This window comes from Camarhynchus parvulus, chromosome 3 (assembly GCF_901933205.1).
Source record: "Camarhynchus parvulus chromosome 3, STF_HiC, whole genome shotgun sequence".
Lineage (NCBI taxonomy): Eukaryota > Metazoa > Chordata > Aves > Passeriformes > Thraupidae > Camarhynchus > Camarhynchus parvulus.
This window is the reverse complement of record NC_044573.1, coordinates 88,712,909-88,732,582: the sequence shown is the minus strand read 5'-3', so window position 1 is coordinate 88,732,582 and position 19,674 is coordinate 88,712,909. Positions and strand designations below refer to the sequence as shown.

The 19,674-nt window shown below is 38.9% G+C and overlaps 1 protein-coding gene across 1 annotated transcript; it reads left to right on the top strand.

Annotated features, from left to right (window-relative positions):
* The first annotated feature begins 3,730 nt into the window (after window positions 1-3,730).
* CFAP206 (cilia and flagella associated protein 206) lies at window positions 3,731-19,622 on the top strand. The gene is made up of 12 exons (XM_030944571.1): window positions 3,731-3,942; window positions 5,208-5,291; window positions 5,593-5,683; window positions 6,743-6,931; window positions 7,200-7,358; window positions 7,819-8,027; window positions 8,731-8,850; window positions 11,309-11,507; window positions 12,229-12,366; window positions 14,327-14,520; window positions 15,536-15,679; window positions 18,148-19,622. The coding sequence occupies exons 1-12, from the start codon at window positions 3,835-3,837 to the stop codon at window positions 18,376-18,378; spliced, it is 1,866 nt and encodes a 621-aa protein (XP_030800431.1). The 5' UTR covers window positions 3,731-3,834; the 3' UTR covers window positions 18,379-19,622.
* Window positions 19,623-19,674: the final 52 nt, after the last annotated feature.

Here is a 19,674-nt window from a genome sequence, read left to right as displayed (position 1 = left end):
CTTCAAACTAATCCGGGAATTCGTCCTATCACAATCCGGGAATCTTTTTACTGACCGTCTGTCAATGCCTCATATCGGCCGCCAGGGGGAAGAGTTTATCTGTCTTTCAGGTACCAGGCCTCCATTCCTGGAACTGTTTAAAAGTTTATACTAATTCTACAAGAGAAACCCAACTGATTTGGTTAGAAAACAGTGTTGTGCAACCTAAAGTCTTCAGTAGGTTACAAATAAGTTAAAGCAATTTTTGTGGTCTAGTACAGATTACAAACCTTCCCTGAAAGTATGCTTTTCTTTGGAAAATAAATAATTCCCTTCCCTTCCCTTCCCTTCCCTTCCCCTTCCCTTCCCTTCCCTTCCCTTCCCTTCCCTTCCCCTTCCCTTCCCTTCCCTTCCTTCCCTTCCCTTCCCTTCCCTTCCCTTCCCTTCCCTTCCCTTCCCTTCCCTTCCCTTCCCTTCCCTTCCCTCCCCTCCCCTCCCCTCCCCTCCCCTCCCTATGTGAAATATAGGTTAATACTACTGAAATGCTTAAAACAATAAAAGAATTTAAATTCTCAATATGCTAAACTGAAAATATATTCTTTCCTTCCAGCCTGCAGCCTAAAAGTGTACAGGCAGTTGGACATTTCCTGCTGGGATTTATGGATGTGAGCAAGCACTGGTAGCTTTTTAGAAAGCTTGTTTTTTTCCCCAGGAAATACTCCTGTAGACTAACATGACTGTGAATACTGGAGTAGGGGGAAGTGGGATGTTACAGTGTGTGGTTTTTAATTTAGGGTCAAGCGCCTGTTCACAGAGAGAATCTCTACATACAGTCCTCATCTGCTGTGCTTTGGTTTGCACATTACAGCAGGCTTTGAGCATGTGAATATTTTGTGTGAAATTAACCTTGAAGGAGATCTCTGGCAGTGCCCCTAATGCACTAATGCACTTCAGTCACAAACAAAGCACCGGTCACCAGGACCAGACCAAAGCTAGGCTGAAGTAACAACTGCTAAAGTATGTATGTTGTGGCTGCCAGATCCTCAGCCCCAAATGTTCTGCAGAGATCGTGCTAATTGCAGATGTAGACACAGACACATATTGAAATAGTCTGTAAACCATCTTTAAAGAGTCCTTAAATTGCTAAGCCAAAATTGCACAATTACACATGCTCTGCATACATACTAAAAACCTGGGCAAATCCTACCTGCAGATTCCTGCTCTCTCTGAAAATACTCATGTACTAAGCCTGTGAAGGTGTCAGCAAAAGTCTCGCTGACTGTTATGGGATGGGACCTGACTTTCTGCAAGCTCCACCTCCATCGCTACTGCTGACAGCGTTTGGTTGAACTCCGTAAAACTGTCTGCTTTTAGCTGATAATCTTTTCAGGAGGAAGTGTTGCCAGCACTGCTTTGAGCACCAAGCTTTATGACTGACTTGAAATTTGCTTTTGTAGGGGGAGAGCTGGCATTGGCACCTTCTCTTACTCCTTCTAATCCCCAAAACTACATTCTTCTTCTCCTCTTGCTCCTCCCCACCTGCATCTGCAGAAGAGCTGGTTCTTGTGTGATTTACCACGAAGCACAGTGGAAAATCTCTGTGACCCTAAGCTCACTAACAGCAACACACTTCTGCTCCAGGAAGGGCCTCAAAAGCTTCTCATCAAGCAATTTGTAGAAAAAGAGGTCCTGTAGATTCTTATGCTCTTGATGAAAATCTTGCTATAACTACTGAGCTGAAGGGTATAAATTTTTTAAAATATCAATGCAGAGGACATATTAAGAAGCCCCATTAGCTGTGCTACTAGAATGAAACCTAAGACTTTATAATGTCCGTTGCAGGATTGTTTTGATCCCTGTTCCACAGATCTTCCCAAAGCATTTCCCATGGGTTATGCTGGCAGTCCTTGCACTGTACCTTTGTACACACACTGACAACATGGATGTAACCCTGCAGCTACTTGCCAGGTAGCATAGTATCATCTTAATTTTACTGATAAGAGTGACTTGTCTGAGGTCACAGTGGAAAAAATTATCATCTTGATCTCATCATGATTCTCAGTGGAGTTCCCTCTGTCTGACAGCGTAAATCAAAGGGAAAAAAAATTAAATCAGTGGAAAACTGGTGTAGCTTTTCATCTGTTATCCCTACATTCCCTGTGCCTTTTGAGCTTATTTGATTGCCTTTCAGGGACATGGCTTTTAAATTTAATTAGCATGCTATTACTCTTTCCTGTATCTGACACAGAAAAGTTAGAATTAATTGCATATTGACTAACTGAACCACTTACAGCAAGGCCGTGCGTTCATCCAGCGGTGTGCCCACTGGTGGGTGCAAGAACTTGGGGCTCACTGGGCTGCTACTTGCAGGCTGTGACCTGTAGTACTTGCAGGCACTACACCCAGAGGAGCTGCCACCTCCAGCAGCAATCATGAGACCTGAAAGCAAAGATGGCTCTCTTGCTTGTGTTGCAGTTGCCTCATCTGTGCTGCCTTTGCCTACAGCATTTGCTGTGTACCATACACACATTTTGTTTATACATGTATATGTGAATTTATCTATGTATTGTATGCATTTATAGCTGTGTAAATACATTTATCTGTACTGGGTCTGGCTGGGATGGAGTTTGCTTGCTAACTTGCTTTTATGGGGAAGAGAGCTGGCATTGGCACCCTCTCTTTCTCCTTCTAATCCCCAAAATCATTCCCTGTGATGCTGTGCTTTGGATCTGTGGTGTGTTGTTAACAGACAGGTGTTTTGGCTGTGTGCTTTCTTGGCATGAAGGTTTTCTTTTTCCCACTCTGCCCCCCTCCAGCAGACCATTCATAGAGCAGTTTGGGTTGGAAGGGCCCTTAAAGATCACCTAGTTCTGACCCCCGCTGCCGTGGTGGGGGGGATATATATTGTATGTATGAGTATACATGGGTCTAGAGGAGGGCCATAGAAACAATTTGAGGTCTGTAACATCTCTCTCATAAGGAGAGACTGCAAGAGGTGGGCCTCTTTAGTCTTGAAAAGACTGAGAGGGGATTTCACTAATGCACGTAAATATCTCAAAGATGGGTGCCAAAAGGATGGTGCCAGACACTTTTCAGTGGTGCCCAGTGAGAGGGTGAGGAGCAGTGGCCATAATCTAAAGCACAGGAAGTTCTACTTCAACGTGAGGAAGAACTTCTTTACTCTGAAGGTGGCAGGGCCCTGGAACAGGCTGCCCAGAGAGAGATCATGGATCTCCCAAACCCACCTAGACACGTTCCTGAGTAACCTGCTCTTGGCGACCCTGCCTTGGCAAGGGGGTTAGACTAGATAATTTCTATAGGTTCCTTCCAACCCTAACAGTTCTGTGATTCTGTAATATTAAGGTACATATACGGTATGTATGTGTCATTATACATACGTATGTATGTATATTTACACACAGCTGCATACAGCCATAGCTGCAGACGTCCACAGCACGGGTGCGTGCCGAGACACTCACACCTCCGCTCCTGTGCCTCCCCAGCCGCGACTTTGGAGTACATGCAGGCGTGTACGTTTTGCACACACACTGCCCCATCTATCCTGCACAAACCCTGTCTCCCTGTGCTCCGTGTGTAAATTCCCATCCCCGCCTGCCCTCGCCGCTCTCCCGGCAGGCCGGGCCGGGCCGGGCCGGGCCGCGTCCCCATGGCAACGCCCGGGGCCGGCGCTCGGCCGCGGCCGCTCCCGCCCGTGGCCAGCGGCCGGGCGCGGGGACAGCGGCACCGGGGAGCTTCGGCGCCGGGACAGGCTGCTCAGCAAGCGGCGGACTCGGGCCGGGAGGGACCCTCGCTGAAGTGAATGTAAGCCGGTTAAGGCCGGCGTGCTTGGCCAGCATGTCCGGCGAGCTGACCCAAAGTGTCCTCAAGAGAATAATCCGCCAGGTGGGCCTGGAGTGCGCTGCCCAGGGACAAAGCCTCTCGGAAACCTTGGTGGCCTTCATGGTGAGCGCGACAGGAGGCGTTGTGGGGCTGGCAGCAGCTGAGGCTGGCAGGGGTGACCTGAACTTGGAAATATCTTGGTTTCCCTTTGCCTGCAGTGAGGTATTTTAAAGGGGCACTCAGCCCCAGTATTGGGTCCTAAAAACCTGGAAAAGCATTTTATTCCCCTGAAACCTTATGGGAATATAATGCTCCAAGAAGGCTGCAGGTCCTGAGTCCTGCAAACTCTCTGAACTGCAACTCGGAGCTTTCTTCTGCAGGCAGATAAACTATTGTTTTCTTTCAGAAGTGAAAAAGAGAAGTTTTACCAAGTTTTAATAACGTTTCTTCACACTCTTATAAATGAACCTGTGATGCATAGGTGAATGTTTAATGCAGCAGCTATATTTATTCTTCGATGTTCACCTCCTCCCTCTCTTGTGATGGATAATTTTGTTTCTCTGCTCAGACAGGGCCAGGTACTATAAATGGGCTGAATATTTGAAGGAATTGGCTTAGATCCCATTTAAAGTGAAAATTTAATGGAATCAGTCTCAGTATTGTCCTTGGTAGACAACTTTAAGTATCCTAAAAGCATTTTACATTTTGGCATCTCTTAGGAGACACAGCACTGCTGCAGAATATAGTCCGGATGCGCCTGCAAAGCTGTGTCTGAAGAAAGATGGGCTAGATTCTTTTTTTATTGATGATCAGCTCTTGATAAACTTGTATATAAATGTAAATGCTTCATAGCAGTACTGTTAATATGCTATTTTTTTCCCCTAAAGGTGACACTGCAGCTTTAGAAAAAAGATTGGACTCAAAAGCAGTATTAATCAATTAAGCAGGAAAATTTTAGTGAGTAAAAAATTTGTACAAGTGGCTGACAAGACACCTAGCATGAACACCAATTGCAAACATGCACTTATTTTCCTGCATGTAGAACACTATGGGTTTTTTTATTCAAATGGTAAATGTCTATATCAATGCATATAGCACCAACGTAGAAGTTTATAAACAACCATGATGGATTTTCAAAAAACGTTACTTAAGAAAATATTTTTCCAAGTAAATTTTAAAGGAGCTATATTTAAATATTTGTATCACAAATTAAAAAATGAAGGCAAGATGTGAAATGAAGTAATTTTGTTTCATTATCAAAGACTGAAATGGATAAAAAATAGTAAAGAAATATTGAATGCATCTGAGATATTTCAGAAAATAAAAAGTGAATTGCAAAGATGATATTTTGTGACATAAATTAATATCTTTCTTTTGGCAATCTCTAGGTGAAAGCTGTTGTGTTAGATCCAAGAAATGATTTTAATATGGATCGAACCCTTACAGAAAACGATATGCAGGATCTTATCCAGGTAATTCTGACATGATGTTGAGAGTCACTACTTATCTAAGACTATAGCATTATTTGCTACCTGTTCCTGTTAACTAAAATTACACTAATTCTTTCAAAATTTGAGTGCTGCTTTATTCTCATGGCTCTGTAGCTAAAGACTGGACTATTTTTCCATAAATAAATGCCTTAGAAAAGCTTTATATGGAGAAAATGGTAGTGAGGGGGCTCTACAGCTGTTGTGAACCCTTTAGTAGATCACTGTCAGTTCAGATGTTTCCCCAGAAATGAGAAAGAACTCACTTCTCTGACTTTCTTTTTAGCTCTGTGTTACCAGACTGCTTGACACAACAAACCCATCCCTAAGCACAATTAAGATGCAAGTTTACTTTGATATGAACTATGCAAACCGAGGTAATTTCAAATATGTTTTCATAGAAGTTGATGCTGAGTTTATAATTTAAGAATAGTAATTACTGTTAAATGAATCCTGTCAGTAAACAAAATAAAATCCCAGGAGAAATTTACTGTACAGGAGTCTGATGTTTCAGTATGGGTATAGTAGGGAAAAGTGTACATTAGATTTGAGAGTACACTCTTCTCGTGCTGTCTGAGAGATTTACTGAATATAATGTATTAGGTTGCTTGAGGACACTTACACTTTCAGTGGTTAGCTGCCTTCAGCAAGAAAAGCTTGCACCTGCACCCGTGTATCTGAAGGCACTCAGAACTCAGTATTTTATCAATATCCCTAACTGGGAGATTTAAGTAATCTTGAACAATCAGTTACAGCTTTAGCTGAGTACTTTTTTTTCTCATCAGTAGTAATTTCACATGGTCTAAGAATGAGAATTTGAAAATAAAATGAGATAGGGAAAATGCCTTTGCTGTAAATGTAATTCCTGATCTCAAAGGGACAGTGGAGGCTGGCTAGGAAATACAAGACATGGAACAAGCATAGACGTGAAAAAAACATTTCTCTGTGGGGAGATAATGAAAATGTTTTCCTGTTAGCATGGATTAAAACCAAAAATGAGCAACATGGGGAGCTGCTCCTAAATCCTCTGAACTCTATAAGCTCAGTAACTCCAGCAAGTTTTTGAGACCCTGAGTAGTATTCGAACTTGAGCATGTAACTTCAGGTGTCTTTGAAATATGTGTGTGTGTAAGTTAGGTCCTCCTACAGTCAGAGGAGTTCACAGAGCCAGAGACTTGCTGTCTAGTCTGGCCTGAACAGTTCTCAGGACTCTACTGACAGATGTTAATCATGCTAATTAACATCCCATTAATGTTTAACTCTGCTGGTTTTAATTCTAATGATGTGGCACTACGAACATCTCTTTCATGTACCCGTGTTTCAGAAACCTTAAGTTGATGCTCTGAGTGTGGAAATGAATTACACCCTCTGTATAAGGCAAATTTCAAAGGATTTAGATAGCTAAATCTATCTTTTTAAGTGTCCTTCTTTCCTAGATGAATTACTGAGTGAGCAGGAGCGTGTTCTGGAAGGAAAACTGGCTCCTGTAGTTAGAACCATCATTGAGAGTGGTCCACATACGCAAGAAGAAATGGAGAATGTATATCAAAAGATTGTTGCCTGTGTGCTGCTGAGATCTGGCCTGGGATCCCCAACAGATATTGAGGCTGTCAGGGAGGTAACAGGTCAGTAAACTCCCAGCTGTGAAATTGGGCTTTTCTTCTTGAAAAAATAAAATTTCACTTCCTCTTCACTGATATTTAGATACAAATGGGGTAAACTGTGATGAATGCTTGCTATCCAAACTGTTACTGCTCAGCCGTGAAGTGTAAATTTCCCATAGATTTCCTACCTGTTGCATTTGTTTAGGAGAGGCTATTTTTTTCTTATTTAATGATTTTCTTTTCTGTTCCCTCACATTGAGGGTTCTCTCCCACATTGTAATGCTTATAGCTGCCTTGCAGAGTATATTCCCCCAGACAGAAATGATTACTTTCATCTCACTCAGTAAGAAGGACAAAGAACAACAGCTGAAAGATCTTGCCATGCTAGTGACAGGAATTCGTTTGTACAACAAGCAGTGCCAGAAAGGAGGAAGCTGCATTGATGACTGTAAGTAAACAACTGCATTTGATCTGGGTATTACCAATTCATTCTTACTGGACTTCTTCATTGGAGCTGCTCCAATAATTTCCCATCTTAGGGAGGCATGTTATTGTTATTAGTATTTTACAAATTAGGAAACCGAGAATTGAAAATTGTGCAGATACTCTCAGGAAGCCCATGTCAGTTGTAGCAACGGAGTTGCATTTACCATAAAGCAAGTTTTCTCACATTCTTTGACTTGACTGTGGTATTTCCACACCTGTAATTGTAAGTATTTGCAACAACCTGACTAGTGAGATAGGGTGATTTAATCTGGTTTGCAAGTATTTGGAAATGCATGAATATAAGAACAAAATGTAGAAATCAAAATTTAATTGGAAGGCCATTATGCTCAAATATTGCACTTTAACTGTGTGATAATGATTTCATGAATTCTTTTTATACATATTTTATTGCATGTGAGTAGTGCCAGGCATCCTGAGCGAAGCTATTCCCTCGGCTACACGGACTCTGGATGAGCATCTGAACTCCTGCCAGCTGCTGGCCCACCGCTACACAGCCCTGCTGGAGGCCATGCAACAGGACCCCCAGAGGTTCTCCCACCTTAGGTTTCTTAAATTAAAAGAAGCACTGTTCAATGTGAGACAGTACGAAGCCTTCCTTTGCATCCTTCAGGTGAGGTGTTGTATCCTGTGGACTTTTAATGCAGGTGGAATGTCTTCGAGTTACCTACTTGCACAGGACAGAAATATAAGAAAAATATTTGGAAATAAATGAAATAAAATAAAATACATCTTTAGATAATTGTTTAGCTTTGGAAATACCTTTAAAATCATTGAGTCCAACCATTAACCTATTAGCCTGGCACTGCCAAGTCCACCATTAAACAGTTCTTTGCATACTAATTCTCTGCCCCAGAAGGCATGAGAGAAAAAAATCTCCTTGATCAATACATAAATCATCTCAGTTTTAGTCTGCAGACAGCCCCAAAATATATGGAGTCATCAAAGTCTTTGAAGAATACAATTTAAATTCTTACTTTGTTACTGAAGAGCTTTTAATTTGTCTTTTGAGAAACTGCAGTTTTTTATTAGTCTTTCCTGTATAAGGCATTGAAAAAAAGTATTTTTTTCTTTCTGTTCTCTTCATTGGGAAAATCCAGAGGATTTCCTATAAAAATTGAAAGTTTATGTGTGACTGAAGTGCCTGAACACCTGAACATTTAAGGAAAAATGTATTCTGTGGATAGCTAGAGTACATTTTGTTCCCTAAAACAATTGTTCTGAAAATAGTTGAATGAAGAGGCCCAGGTAAATACTTATTACTAAATACTTGATTTTTGGAGTGTGATACATTTTGCCTGTTGTTCTCTTTCCAGTCTAATGCAATTACAAGTGCTCAAGAAGTTGAATCGTTGGATGTTCAGTTTGAAGCAGCAATGATGTTATTGAAAAACACAGTGCAGGATAGGACTTCCATAGAGTCCAGAGAAGTTTTTGTAAGTATTATGACTAGGAAACCCATTACTTCTTCAGTAGAAAACATTATTAAAGTAAGATACTTTGCAGGTGTGTGTTTGAGTAGTTTATGTTTAGCAAGAGGCTATAAATTTTCTCTCTATTACAATATCAAAAATCTGTGATTTTTGAAGGGGCAGCTAAAAGACTTGCTCTTAAGGTAAAAAAAGGTAAGGTACCAAAAGGGAGCAAAGGAATTAAATGGTATTTTACTGTGTCTTGAGTTGTCATTATTTGTAGATTTCCTTTTTTGTATGTTTATATATTCTTTCTTTTGTGTGTGTATATATTCATTGCAGAAACTGTAAGAACATAATGATTGCAGAAAACAGCACAACAGAGTATGATTCTTTTAAAGTTCCCTCACACAACAATCCCTGTAATTACAGTATGAGTCATTGATACAATTTTTCTGAAGAAACTGGGTTGCTGTGATGGGTGTCAGCCTCTTTTCCCCTCCCAATGGCTTCTGAACCTGTGGACAAGTTTCAGTCACATTTGTCAGAGTGAAAAGATCTCAAAATATGTCATTTTCTGTAAATTTTATGGAGGAAAAATAAGAGCAACTAGAGACACACAATTAGATTCTTACCAAGATCAGGTCTGAAATGAGGTTTGTGTGCTCTTTGGCCAGTGAGCAGTCACTGAAAGATTGTTATTCTGTACTGTTGCACCCTTGGTTGGGAGCTACAGGACATGGGAAGGAGGTATTAGGGGGAAAAGGAATGAGTTCTGTGAACTACAGGTATTATGAGGGAGGCTGCTTAATGAGCCTGTGAAAACCTGGGAATGTTATGCTGGCATGTTATAAAGGAAACAGGAGAGAAATATGCTAGAAACCAGCTTCATTTAAATTTGCTTTTCTTGTAAGAACTCGTTATTTTGTGTGATTTGATTATCATTCCAATTCCTTGTGGTTGGCTGCTGCACCAGCATGCAGTTTCATACATGTTTTAGGTTATTTTTTAACATTCTAAGCTAACTGTTAGAAAGCAAAATAAAGCCTACTGCAGAGGGAAGAGGAAGATCATGACCCCCACCTACTCAGAGTATTTTTTACACGTCACATAAGAGCATCCAAGCTGGAAACTCATGGGAACAGCACTTTAACTGAATGATCCAAACTTCAATTTATGTATGCTTTTGATTTTATAAACCAGATGTTCTCGTTTGGAGGACATTTTCCCCTTTTGTCAAGCTACTCAAAGCAGTTTTTCCTCTTCTGCATCTTTGTGGGGCTTGAGTGACTGATATATCTTACCCTTTTCCCTAAAAGCTGTCTATTGTTGTTTGCTGCCTTCCTGGAATTTTTTTCTCTTCTGGTTGGTTAGTTGTTTTGACTTCTCTGCTGAAGAGAAAATATATAATGCCTTTCGATTTCAGATCCTTTTCAGCTAGAGATTTTTTTATTAACATACTATTTAAATAATTTTTCTTGTCTTTGGCTTGTTGCTGACAAGCTGGATCCTCTACAAAGGTAGAGAAACAGGGCATTCTGTCTTTTAAAAAGCATAGGATAAGGTCTATATTTGTAGCAAACACTTGTTTTAGGAAAAATAGTACATTTCATTAATATTCTTTGTTTATTCTATTAAGAATGTTTTTGATCTTCCTTTAGTTTCTTCCATTTTTGTAACCATAACACTTCCACAGCATTAGCAATGCTGATGAATTTCAGAGCTGGCTCTGTTGGCTGCTCTTATGATAATGTTGTTAGCATGCATAAAATGTGTGGTTAAGTGTGCGTTTCAGATTGGTTGAATCTCTTGCTGTAAATGCTCTCTGTGTGCTTGGGTGTAACAAGGCACATTTTATGTCACCGTCATTGAAAACAGCATTTAAACTTAAAGCTTATAGGCTGCTACTTTACATGCCTACACCTGTATGCCAACAGCATGTCAGTGCTGGGAAGGGCAGTCTCCAGTTTTGCCTTGAACCCTGGACCACTCTGGAGAGGCCTGCATCCCTTCCATTTGAGACACATGATGGGCTGGGTACCAACTCACTCTGGAAGCAGGGCAGACAAAATAACAAAACCTGGTAGTTTGTATAGAGGTGTGATTTTACCTACTTTGGTAATTAATCAGGTGTGTTCCTTCTGGTCCTTAGTCCTGTACACCATATTTTCAGTTATAAAACTGTATTGTCAGTGAAGTGCTAAATTCAAAGCATGGTCACAGAGTACATTTGTTTGAGAAAGGTTCTGAAGTAAAATATAGAAAAGTACAACTCTTGCCTGCGGGTTGACATGCTGGATATACTTGCTTTAGGCATATGTGATGGAAACTCCTCTTACAGTGTCCCTGGAATTTCTGGTTGCTGAAGGCCTTGGAGATCAGGTCTGCTTTGTTCATAGCTGAGATTGTTGTGCGCAGTGCTTGGGTTACACTGTAGACATAAAACAAATCTGTATTTCAGATAATTTTCTTTATGTTCCAGCCTCTGTTTATGGAACTTTCTAAGCTTTGGACCGGCTTTCAGGATGAAATGCTACTGCTAAGCTTCCTCACAAATATGGCTGACAATCTGCAACAATTCTTGGAAATCCAGTCACAGCTTTTTCCAGAGGAAATGCTAACATCTCTTCTGGAAGGAGTGACTGTGAAAAGTGATGAGGAAAGGATAAAAGAAACCATGGGTATGGAAAGTTGAAACTTTTTGATTTTCCTTAATTTTCCAAGATTTTGTAGTTTGAATTTTCTTTACAATAGGTGCTTTACAGAAGGTGTGCTATATTGATTTTTTTATACTCAGAATTTGCACAGTAAATTAAAATGAGCCTTGTAGGGTATAGATTTACATTTTCATGTAGTATAGCTTGTGATTCTGTTTTCACATATAAAATTAAAATAAAGCTTCTAGATACAAGGATGCCTTACAAAAATTTCAGAATGATCAGAGAATATTTATATTTTTTTAAAAAAATTTTGAAGTGTATTAATGTCTTTTTATACATTTCAGAACTTTGGAAATTGAAGGGTAGGGTATAAACAAAATGATTTAACAGGGCTTTGGTTACCAGAAGGGATTGTTTATAAGATGGTATCCCCAGGAACCAAGTTTTATGCCAGGGTGTTTGTAATGTATGTGTGGGTGAAAACAAAATCAAATATTAAACTATTATCTTCCTGTTGTTGTCCCATGTTTTCAAAGAAAACTAATGCTACTAAAGAAGGTTCTCACAGGACTGATTTTCAGTAGGTTTGCTTTCAAGGCAGGGCGAAATTCTGGCTTCTGAGATCTGGGCACTGCAGGTCATCCTGTCAACCAGAGTAATCTGGTCATCCTGTAATATCATTAGCTTTTAGACATCTGATATTTTAATATTGAAGTCCTTCCTTTGTTTTATCTTTTCTTAGAAACCAGAGTGAATGTTTCTGATTTCACGAACCAAGAATGGCTTTTTCCAGAGACTACTGATAACTTTGATCAGTTGCTGATCCAGTACCATGGTTTCTGTGCACATTCAATTGGTGTGAAAGGTATCACCGTACCAGGTATGCTTTGTGGTTAGATATTTTCCATACAATATATTTACACAAGGATTGGGAAAAATGTAAAGGCATTCTGAATGCATCCTCTTATGTCAAAGCTGGAATACTGTTTTTCTACGTTTGCAATTTTCACCCCAGGTAACTTATTTCCCTTGTTAAAGTATCTTTTTAAAAATACACAAATAAACTGCCCTTAGTAGAAGGCAGGATGGCTTTAAGAGGAGCAGGGGCAGAAACAAGATGTTATGGATAAATGTTTCTTCCTGCTCTATGTGTGTCTGTATAACCTACACTGCAACTGAATAGAGGTTTGGTTACTGTTGTTAATGTGCTGTAATGCAGGCATAGGGAAATGGCAATTCCTTCTGTTTTGTGCATCCATATGTGTAAACATAGCCATTCATGCCTACCTCATATGTATTTTAAATAGTCATGACAAAGTACTAAAAATCTTTCCTGAAAAGAATGCAAAAGTGCACTTGATTAAGTCAACTAATGGTAGGAATTTTTGGTCTCTCTAGGCTCATCTGTCTTGAAAGTTAGTCTTATTTCAACTATCCTAGTTCATGTTTCCCATCTTCCTGTCCTTTCTAGAACCTGTCCATACAGATTTTTTTAAAACCTATGGGAGTTTGGGAGGAAAATATGGCCGTTTACTAGTCAGTATTAAAGAACAGATATTTTTATGGCAATGTAATTTACTTACACTTAGTATTGCACATGAGAACAGCTGTCCATAGTTGGATTGAAGGTCTCTCTAGGCCTGTATCTGATTACTGCACATGGACGGTCATGAACACTTTAAAATTATGAGAATTCAAGTCAGAGTGATCTTTCCTTAATTATATCCTTTCAACCCTAGCAGTTAGTGGTTATGGGATTTCCTCTGATTAATGTTGAGTCTGTAACCTTCTGTTGAATAATCCTTCAAAGAGGTTTTAATTTATCTAATTGATTTTGGAATCCATCTAGAGTTTGTCATAGGATGTTCTTATTCTGAAGAGCCCCACAATTATAATTATACATGCTATGAAAAGGTACCTCTTTTTGAGATGATTTTGAGCTCTGGCTTGATAATTTCAACAAAGACTTGATAGTCCTTCTGTTAGGAAAATTACTAAATAGTAATTTTATATTGCACACAATTCATGGTTTTATAACCCCCATCATATTATTTCTTTTTTCTTTTTAATGCTGAGGAGGCTTTCTTCTTTAACCCCTCCTTCTATGAAAGGTATCACAAGCCTTTGATCACCCCTAGCTCCCTTTTACTTGTTCTGTTGTGTTGGAACAAAATGTATTATTACAAATATTATTACAGGTTGTTATAATATTGGTTTTCTTCTCTTCCTCTGTTTGCATACTAATAATTCCTTTTTTGACTGAGTGTGTTCAAGGTCTGTGATGATTCTGGTCTTTCCTGGGCAATGACATCTGAAGCCCAACCTGCCACTGTCCTTGAAATCAGTTTGTGTTTTCCTGTATAAGTTATTTGGCCTTTATTGACACTTTATTTTCTCTCTTAATTTGTTGTGTGGCTTCCCATCTACTTTATCTGCTTCTTCAGTTCATGTCAGTGTTATGCCCTTTGGTATAAATGCACTACTGATCTGCAATCAGATATTTGCTGAAGATTTTAGGGGAAACATTTGAGGGTAAAGACTGGTTTCTTATGCCTTTGCTATATGTGTTTTATCTGTTGTTTTTCTGAGACATGCACCTAAGGCATGCTGGATGTGGACTGATCAAAAGCAGTTTTACTGACCTAACGAAATAGAGTTTTCTGTATTTTAAAAAAGCTTGCTTTTAAGGGTTTATACTGAGTTCAGAAATGAAGGAAGTGAAACTAACTTGAGGCAAATACAGAATCTTGATTACAAATGTCTTTTGTATTGGATATCATACTCTTCACTATTTTATTTTGTGGGGCTTATTTTGAGTTAGTTTTTCTTCTCATTTTTAGGAAATCCTGCTATTGGAATTTTGAAGCACAAGGAGAAATACTATGTATTCAGTTCAAAAGAAGATGCATACATTTTTGCTGAAGATCCAGATAAGTTCATTCAATTGAATATAGAAAAAGCAAAAAAATATGCAGAGCTAATTCAACTGCTTGAGCTCCATCATCAGTTTGAATACCTTGTTCCACATACACAGGTACACACTGCCCATGCCTCTTGCTAAACAGCTACTGGGTCACTGGTTGGTCTGTCCTTTCTAAAAGAGAACAGATGATACCTATCTTTAGGAAAATAGTAAAATCCTCTGCCTGTCTGAAGGTCCATCTTTTCTAGGTCTTCAGAGTGTTGAAGAAATGTTTCTACTTAGTGTCATTCTCACCTTATCTATTCATAGGAGAATATGTAAATCCAAAGTACTCTGGCAGTGATAAAAGCTGCTAGTCCATAGCCTAGGCAGCCTTGTGTCTGATGTTTCTTTTCCTCATTGTTGCAAAAGTAGCTTAAAGGACCAGTAAATAAATGCAACAGAAGATATGTCAGATATCACGTTAAGTGGAGCTTTAGCTCAGCAGTCCATCCATGTGTGCTGGATGAGGGTGTAGTTGTATCTGGGGACAGGAGTTATGGAACATATTAAAAAATAAAAGTAGAGTCACCAATAATGAATGTGATGGTATTATTCTGGGAAATTCAAAGACTTGGTTTGGATTTATAGGCAACATTCTCTGTGATCCACTTGTGAATTTTAGATCCCAAGCAGTGGAAAGAATGTAGTCTTGAACTGGCCCTTGGTTTGAAACGTAGTTTATATTCCAGCTATAGCAGAGATGTGTGCACTTCTCCCAGTTATGATTTGTGATTTTTAGTCCATTCATGAAGACAAACTGGGGTGCCTGCATCATAAAATACTGGTGATGGGACCCATTTTTTCTAAAATCCAACAATTAAGCACTCACTAGGTAGACAGGAGCCTACAACTCAGCTGTGGCCTCTGTCTCAAAGGTTTTTTGTCAGAAATTAAATCCACCAGGTGCTTAATGTTTTCCTTTTAGTGGGGGCATGGGGAACAAAAATGTTGTTGAATGTAAAAATCATTATCCACTTGTGGTTTGCAGGTCTCTATTTGCTTTTAAAAAGTACTATACCCATATGCTATTTCTGTGTATTCTTCTCAATGCCTTGCTTGGCTTTGGTTGTTTCTTTTCATCCAGGCCAGAAAGGCAAGCAAAGGTTCGATGAAACCACCCCTAAAACGTGAGAGTGGTACTCAAACTGATACTCATATCTTGCCTCCAACTATTGTGAGATCCTATGAATGGAATGAATGGGAACTGAGAAGAAAAGCTATAAAATTGGTTTGTACTGTTATCAGATTTTCATTGTTGGATATAACAAATTTATAATAAATTATTCTTAATTTTTGCTCCTTGAAACATAAATCTAACCTTTTATTCAAAGACATATACTTCATTACAACTGGTCCAATTTTTTTTTCTAGATATTCTCTTTCCTTATTTTAGACTTCTCTCACTTCTTACATATTTTTCCCTGTTTTTTGAGCAGTGCTTCCACTTCTATACCTATTAATTTCAAATTTTTCAGTTGCCTTCTTTATGTAATAAGAGTTTGTTGTTTTGAATTTAATTGCATTAGATATTAAGGTTGTTCTACATTCAAATAAATTTATTTAGTTGAAGATACTACTATATAATTTCTTTGTGAGAAAAAGCCAAAGCAAATGTTAGTCATACTATCAGGATTTTCTGATGGATTGGAAATCACAGTCTGTCCATAGAAGGTTGACCACATATGTACATAAAAACTTCTAAATTAACAGTAAATATGTCAGAAGCTTCTTTCTAGGGTTTGCCAGCACATGTAGTTGTCAAGGTATAACACCCGATTTTCAGAATTCAATCAAAATCAACAACTTGTGAGTACAGGGAATATTGCAGTTAACAATATCAACTGAACATATAATACTAAAGGTTTTTTTTTCTTCTGTGAGCAGATGCACTGTGGAGGTCTGTGGCCTACTGGGCAGCCTATTTCCTTTCTGTTTTCCTTTTCACCATTAAATCTCTAACATTATGAAAGGAAACCAAAATTTTGGACTGAGGAGTCTTGCCACTGTTGCTAGCTCATAAAGGATTCTAAGAAATAGTTGTTACTGAGGTATATAAAGAAGCCAATTAGGTTTACAAGAAGCCTAATTAAAAGCCTCTTTTGCTTCTGTAAAGGACAAAAGTACATAAATAAACATAAGATGTGGTCAGTGGCTCTTCAGCATAAGCAAAAGTGGATATTTTCCAATATCTGGTCATGAAGACCATTCACAAACAAATTTGTAGCTCATTAGTTCAAAATATTTAGAGAAAGTACTTTTAAAGTACTAAGGGTGTTCTAGCCTCAGCAGTCCAAATGTGAGATTAGTGATAAGGAGCTGAAAGAAAAAATCCCAGATGCATGCAAAAGTGCTTTGACTATGCTAATTTGTAATATGGATATGATAAAACATTTAATAACAAAGTGATAAAATAACAGAAATAGTTTACCAGTGCATCAATGAATTTGATACTTCAGGAAAACATCAGACATATTTGTGAGTTTTGTTAGAGGATGAGCTCACATGCCTTTGGTGTTTTTTGTGTTGTTCATACCTAGCCAAAAAACTTGGAGTGGTATGAAATATTAAATTATTACTTTGTTAAAACCTATATGCTGTTAGAAGTAAAATTTTTAGCTCACATTTGTTTCTCTGTGCAAGTATAGTTCCTTGTAATAGCATACATTTCATCATTAAAACCCTCGGAAAAAAAACCAAACCAAAACAAAACTTAATATATTGTCTTTCTTCGCATGGCATCTTCTCTATAAGTTCCTTATTGTTTTTTGCTGGATTCTGCTTGATGACTCTGCATATAAGATTCAGTTGTAGATTAAGGTACCAAAATGTGCTTACATTTAGGTGCTTCACCTTCCATTCCAGCAGAGAGGGACGTCAGTAGTGGAGGCTGGAGAATATTTTAACTTGCCCTGATACAACATTTAGGACATTTGTCCAGCTGTATCACTCTCCAGCTTCCACTGACTCCAGTCTTCACTGACTGGACTGCACTCCAGGGACTTCCTCACTTACTTGGAGGGGCCTGAATTCCAGCATGAGACTGTATTTTATGTGTTTTGAGGACAACATTATACCATAATTTACAGTGTTTTACATTATTGCTGACACAGAAGGCTCAGTGGAATAAGGAACATTTTTTTGTTTTAAGTGCTGGCATTGGAATATCAACATTTTGTGAGAAGTAGTTTTGTTGTTGTATCTATGGCAATTTCTGTGAGTAACCAGCTTTGATCATAAATTGCCCTAACTTTTACCCCTTGTCCAGGGGCTAGTGAGCAACGCGGTATAAAAAGGCATTTTTTCACTTTTATCTGGTAATTTGTGACACCACCCTCTAAACCTCATCACATTTGGCAGAAACCAAAGACTGGAAGCACTTGCCATGAAAACATTTTATTCTAACAAAACAAAGGTGAAGCATTTAGCAAAATTTGAAGGACAATGACCAATGGTATGAAAATATTAAGAGACTAGTTTAAAATTTTGTGGGGTACCTAAAGTGCTGTTCACACATCCTGTTAGATGAGGATTTACCAAGTCACAGTCACAACTGTATATTGACAGGAGGGTAAGGAGGGCCATGATCCAGGTTTGTGAAGCCCATGGATGTAAAATAGACAAACACTCCTGAGTATACACTGGTGCTAAAATGTTCAAACAAAATTTTGCTTAATCTGATTCTTTTTGTGTCTTTAGGCCAACTTGCGCCGCATGTTAACTCATTCCATGCAGACTGATCTCAGCCACATGAGAAGGGAGAACTGCACCCAAGTGTACCTGCCAAAAGATGCTGGCACCCAGACTAAGCGTGACAACTCAAGCAATGTACCCAAACCCCAGATTTTCTTGAAAGGTCTCCGAGGAGGATCATCTCCCACTACTCGTATGGTTGCAGTAGACTTAACAAGACCACTGGATGAAACTTAAGTGAAAATGAGAAACCTGAAGCTGCATCTTGAATGTGTATATAAAAATCCCTGAATATATGTGAATTTAGACACTAAAGATTTTGCTGTGTCTGTTGATTACAGGAACAGTTGGTCTGTTTTGTTTATCTTATCTGTAGGGACTGCTGACTGGCATTAAATGACAGAAGTGATAAGCCTGAAGCACAGATTTTAAATAGCAGTTTAGAATCAAGATGTTCCCAAGGACTTTCACTTCCAACATTTAAATATGTAGCATTCTGGGATTTTACTGAAGTTTTAATGCAACAATTTGCTTGTTGAAATACTGTCTTTAAGTGAAAAAACTTACCCTAGGAGAGTCACTCAAATGCAACAGCTCCAGCCTTAGAGCAGAATTGTCAAGAAGGCAAAACCAACAAAATGAAACCAGTCTGGGTCTTTGGGCCTGTCTGCTTGTGCTGGCATTAACCCAACCCAATGAGTGCAGACCAAGGCTGGGAGGTTGAGAAGAGGGCTTCTGTCTTGGGTGGTTCTGGCACCTTTTTAGGTCTCTAGCAATTTCTTGGCTAAACAGTGTACTGGTGAGCACACTGCAAACCATAGGAACTTGACTTCAGGGGACCTTTTTGAAAGCTGTTTTGCTTGTGTTTGAAAAACTAAAGCACAACAGAGAAAAAGTTTTCAGCTTTATGTCACTGTGGCAAAGAATTATGTGCCAGGTCTGATCAATGCAACTGCAGATGGTATTTCTGTTTGTGAAAACACAAATTATTTGAGCTTCAGGATGAAACATCTTCTCAAATGGAAATGGGGTACTTTAAAACTGAGATTTTTTTGATGACAATAAAGACTTCCTCAAGCTGCTGTCTGCACAATGTCCAGGTGCACAACTGTGATTGCAAAGGGCATGCTAAGGTTTCTAAATATCTTTTTTTTGTGTGTGCATTGTGATGCAGTGTGGTTTCCTGGCTCGTAGCTAGACAAGATTGTGACAATGAAGATTCAAGCTGCTGAGTGATTTTTCTGTGGCATTGTGCAGGATAGCACTCTCTTGTTGTTTTCCAGGGTATTTGGTTTCACTTTTAAAAGTTTCTCAACAGGGACTAATCCCCAAAGCATTATTTAAAAAAATCAAAGGAGTGTGAGGGGAGCACTAAGAAAGAACTTTGCTAAATTGTTTTTGACTACATGATTTTCTCTGTTGGGAAAATAAACTAAGCAGCAGCAGCTAGATGTGCTGCTCCTCCATGTTTTTAAATTATGAGCGGGCACCAGTGATTAGATTTATTAATTAAAATGTCAATGCAATTACTAG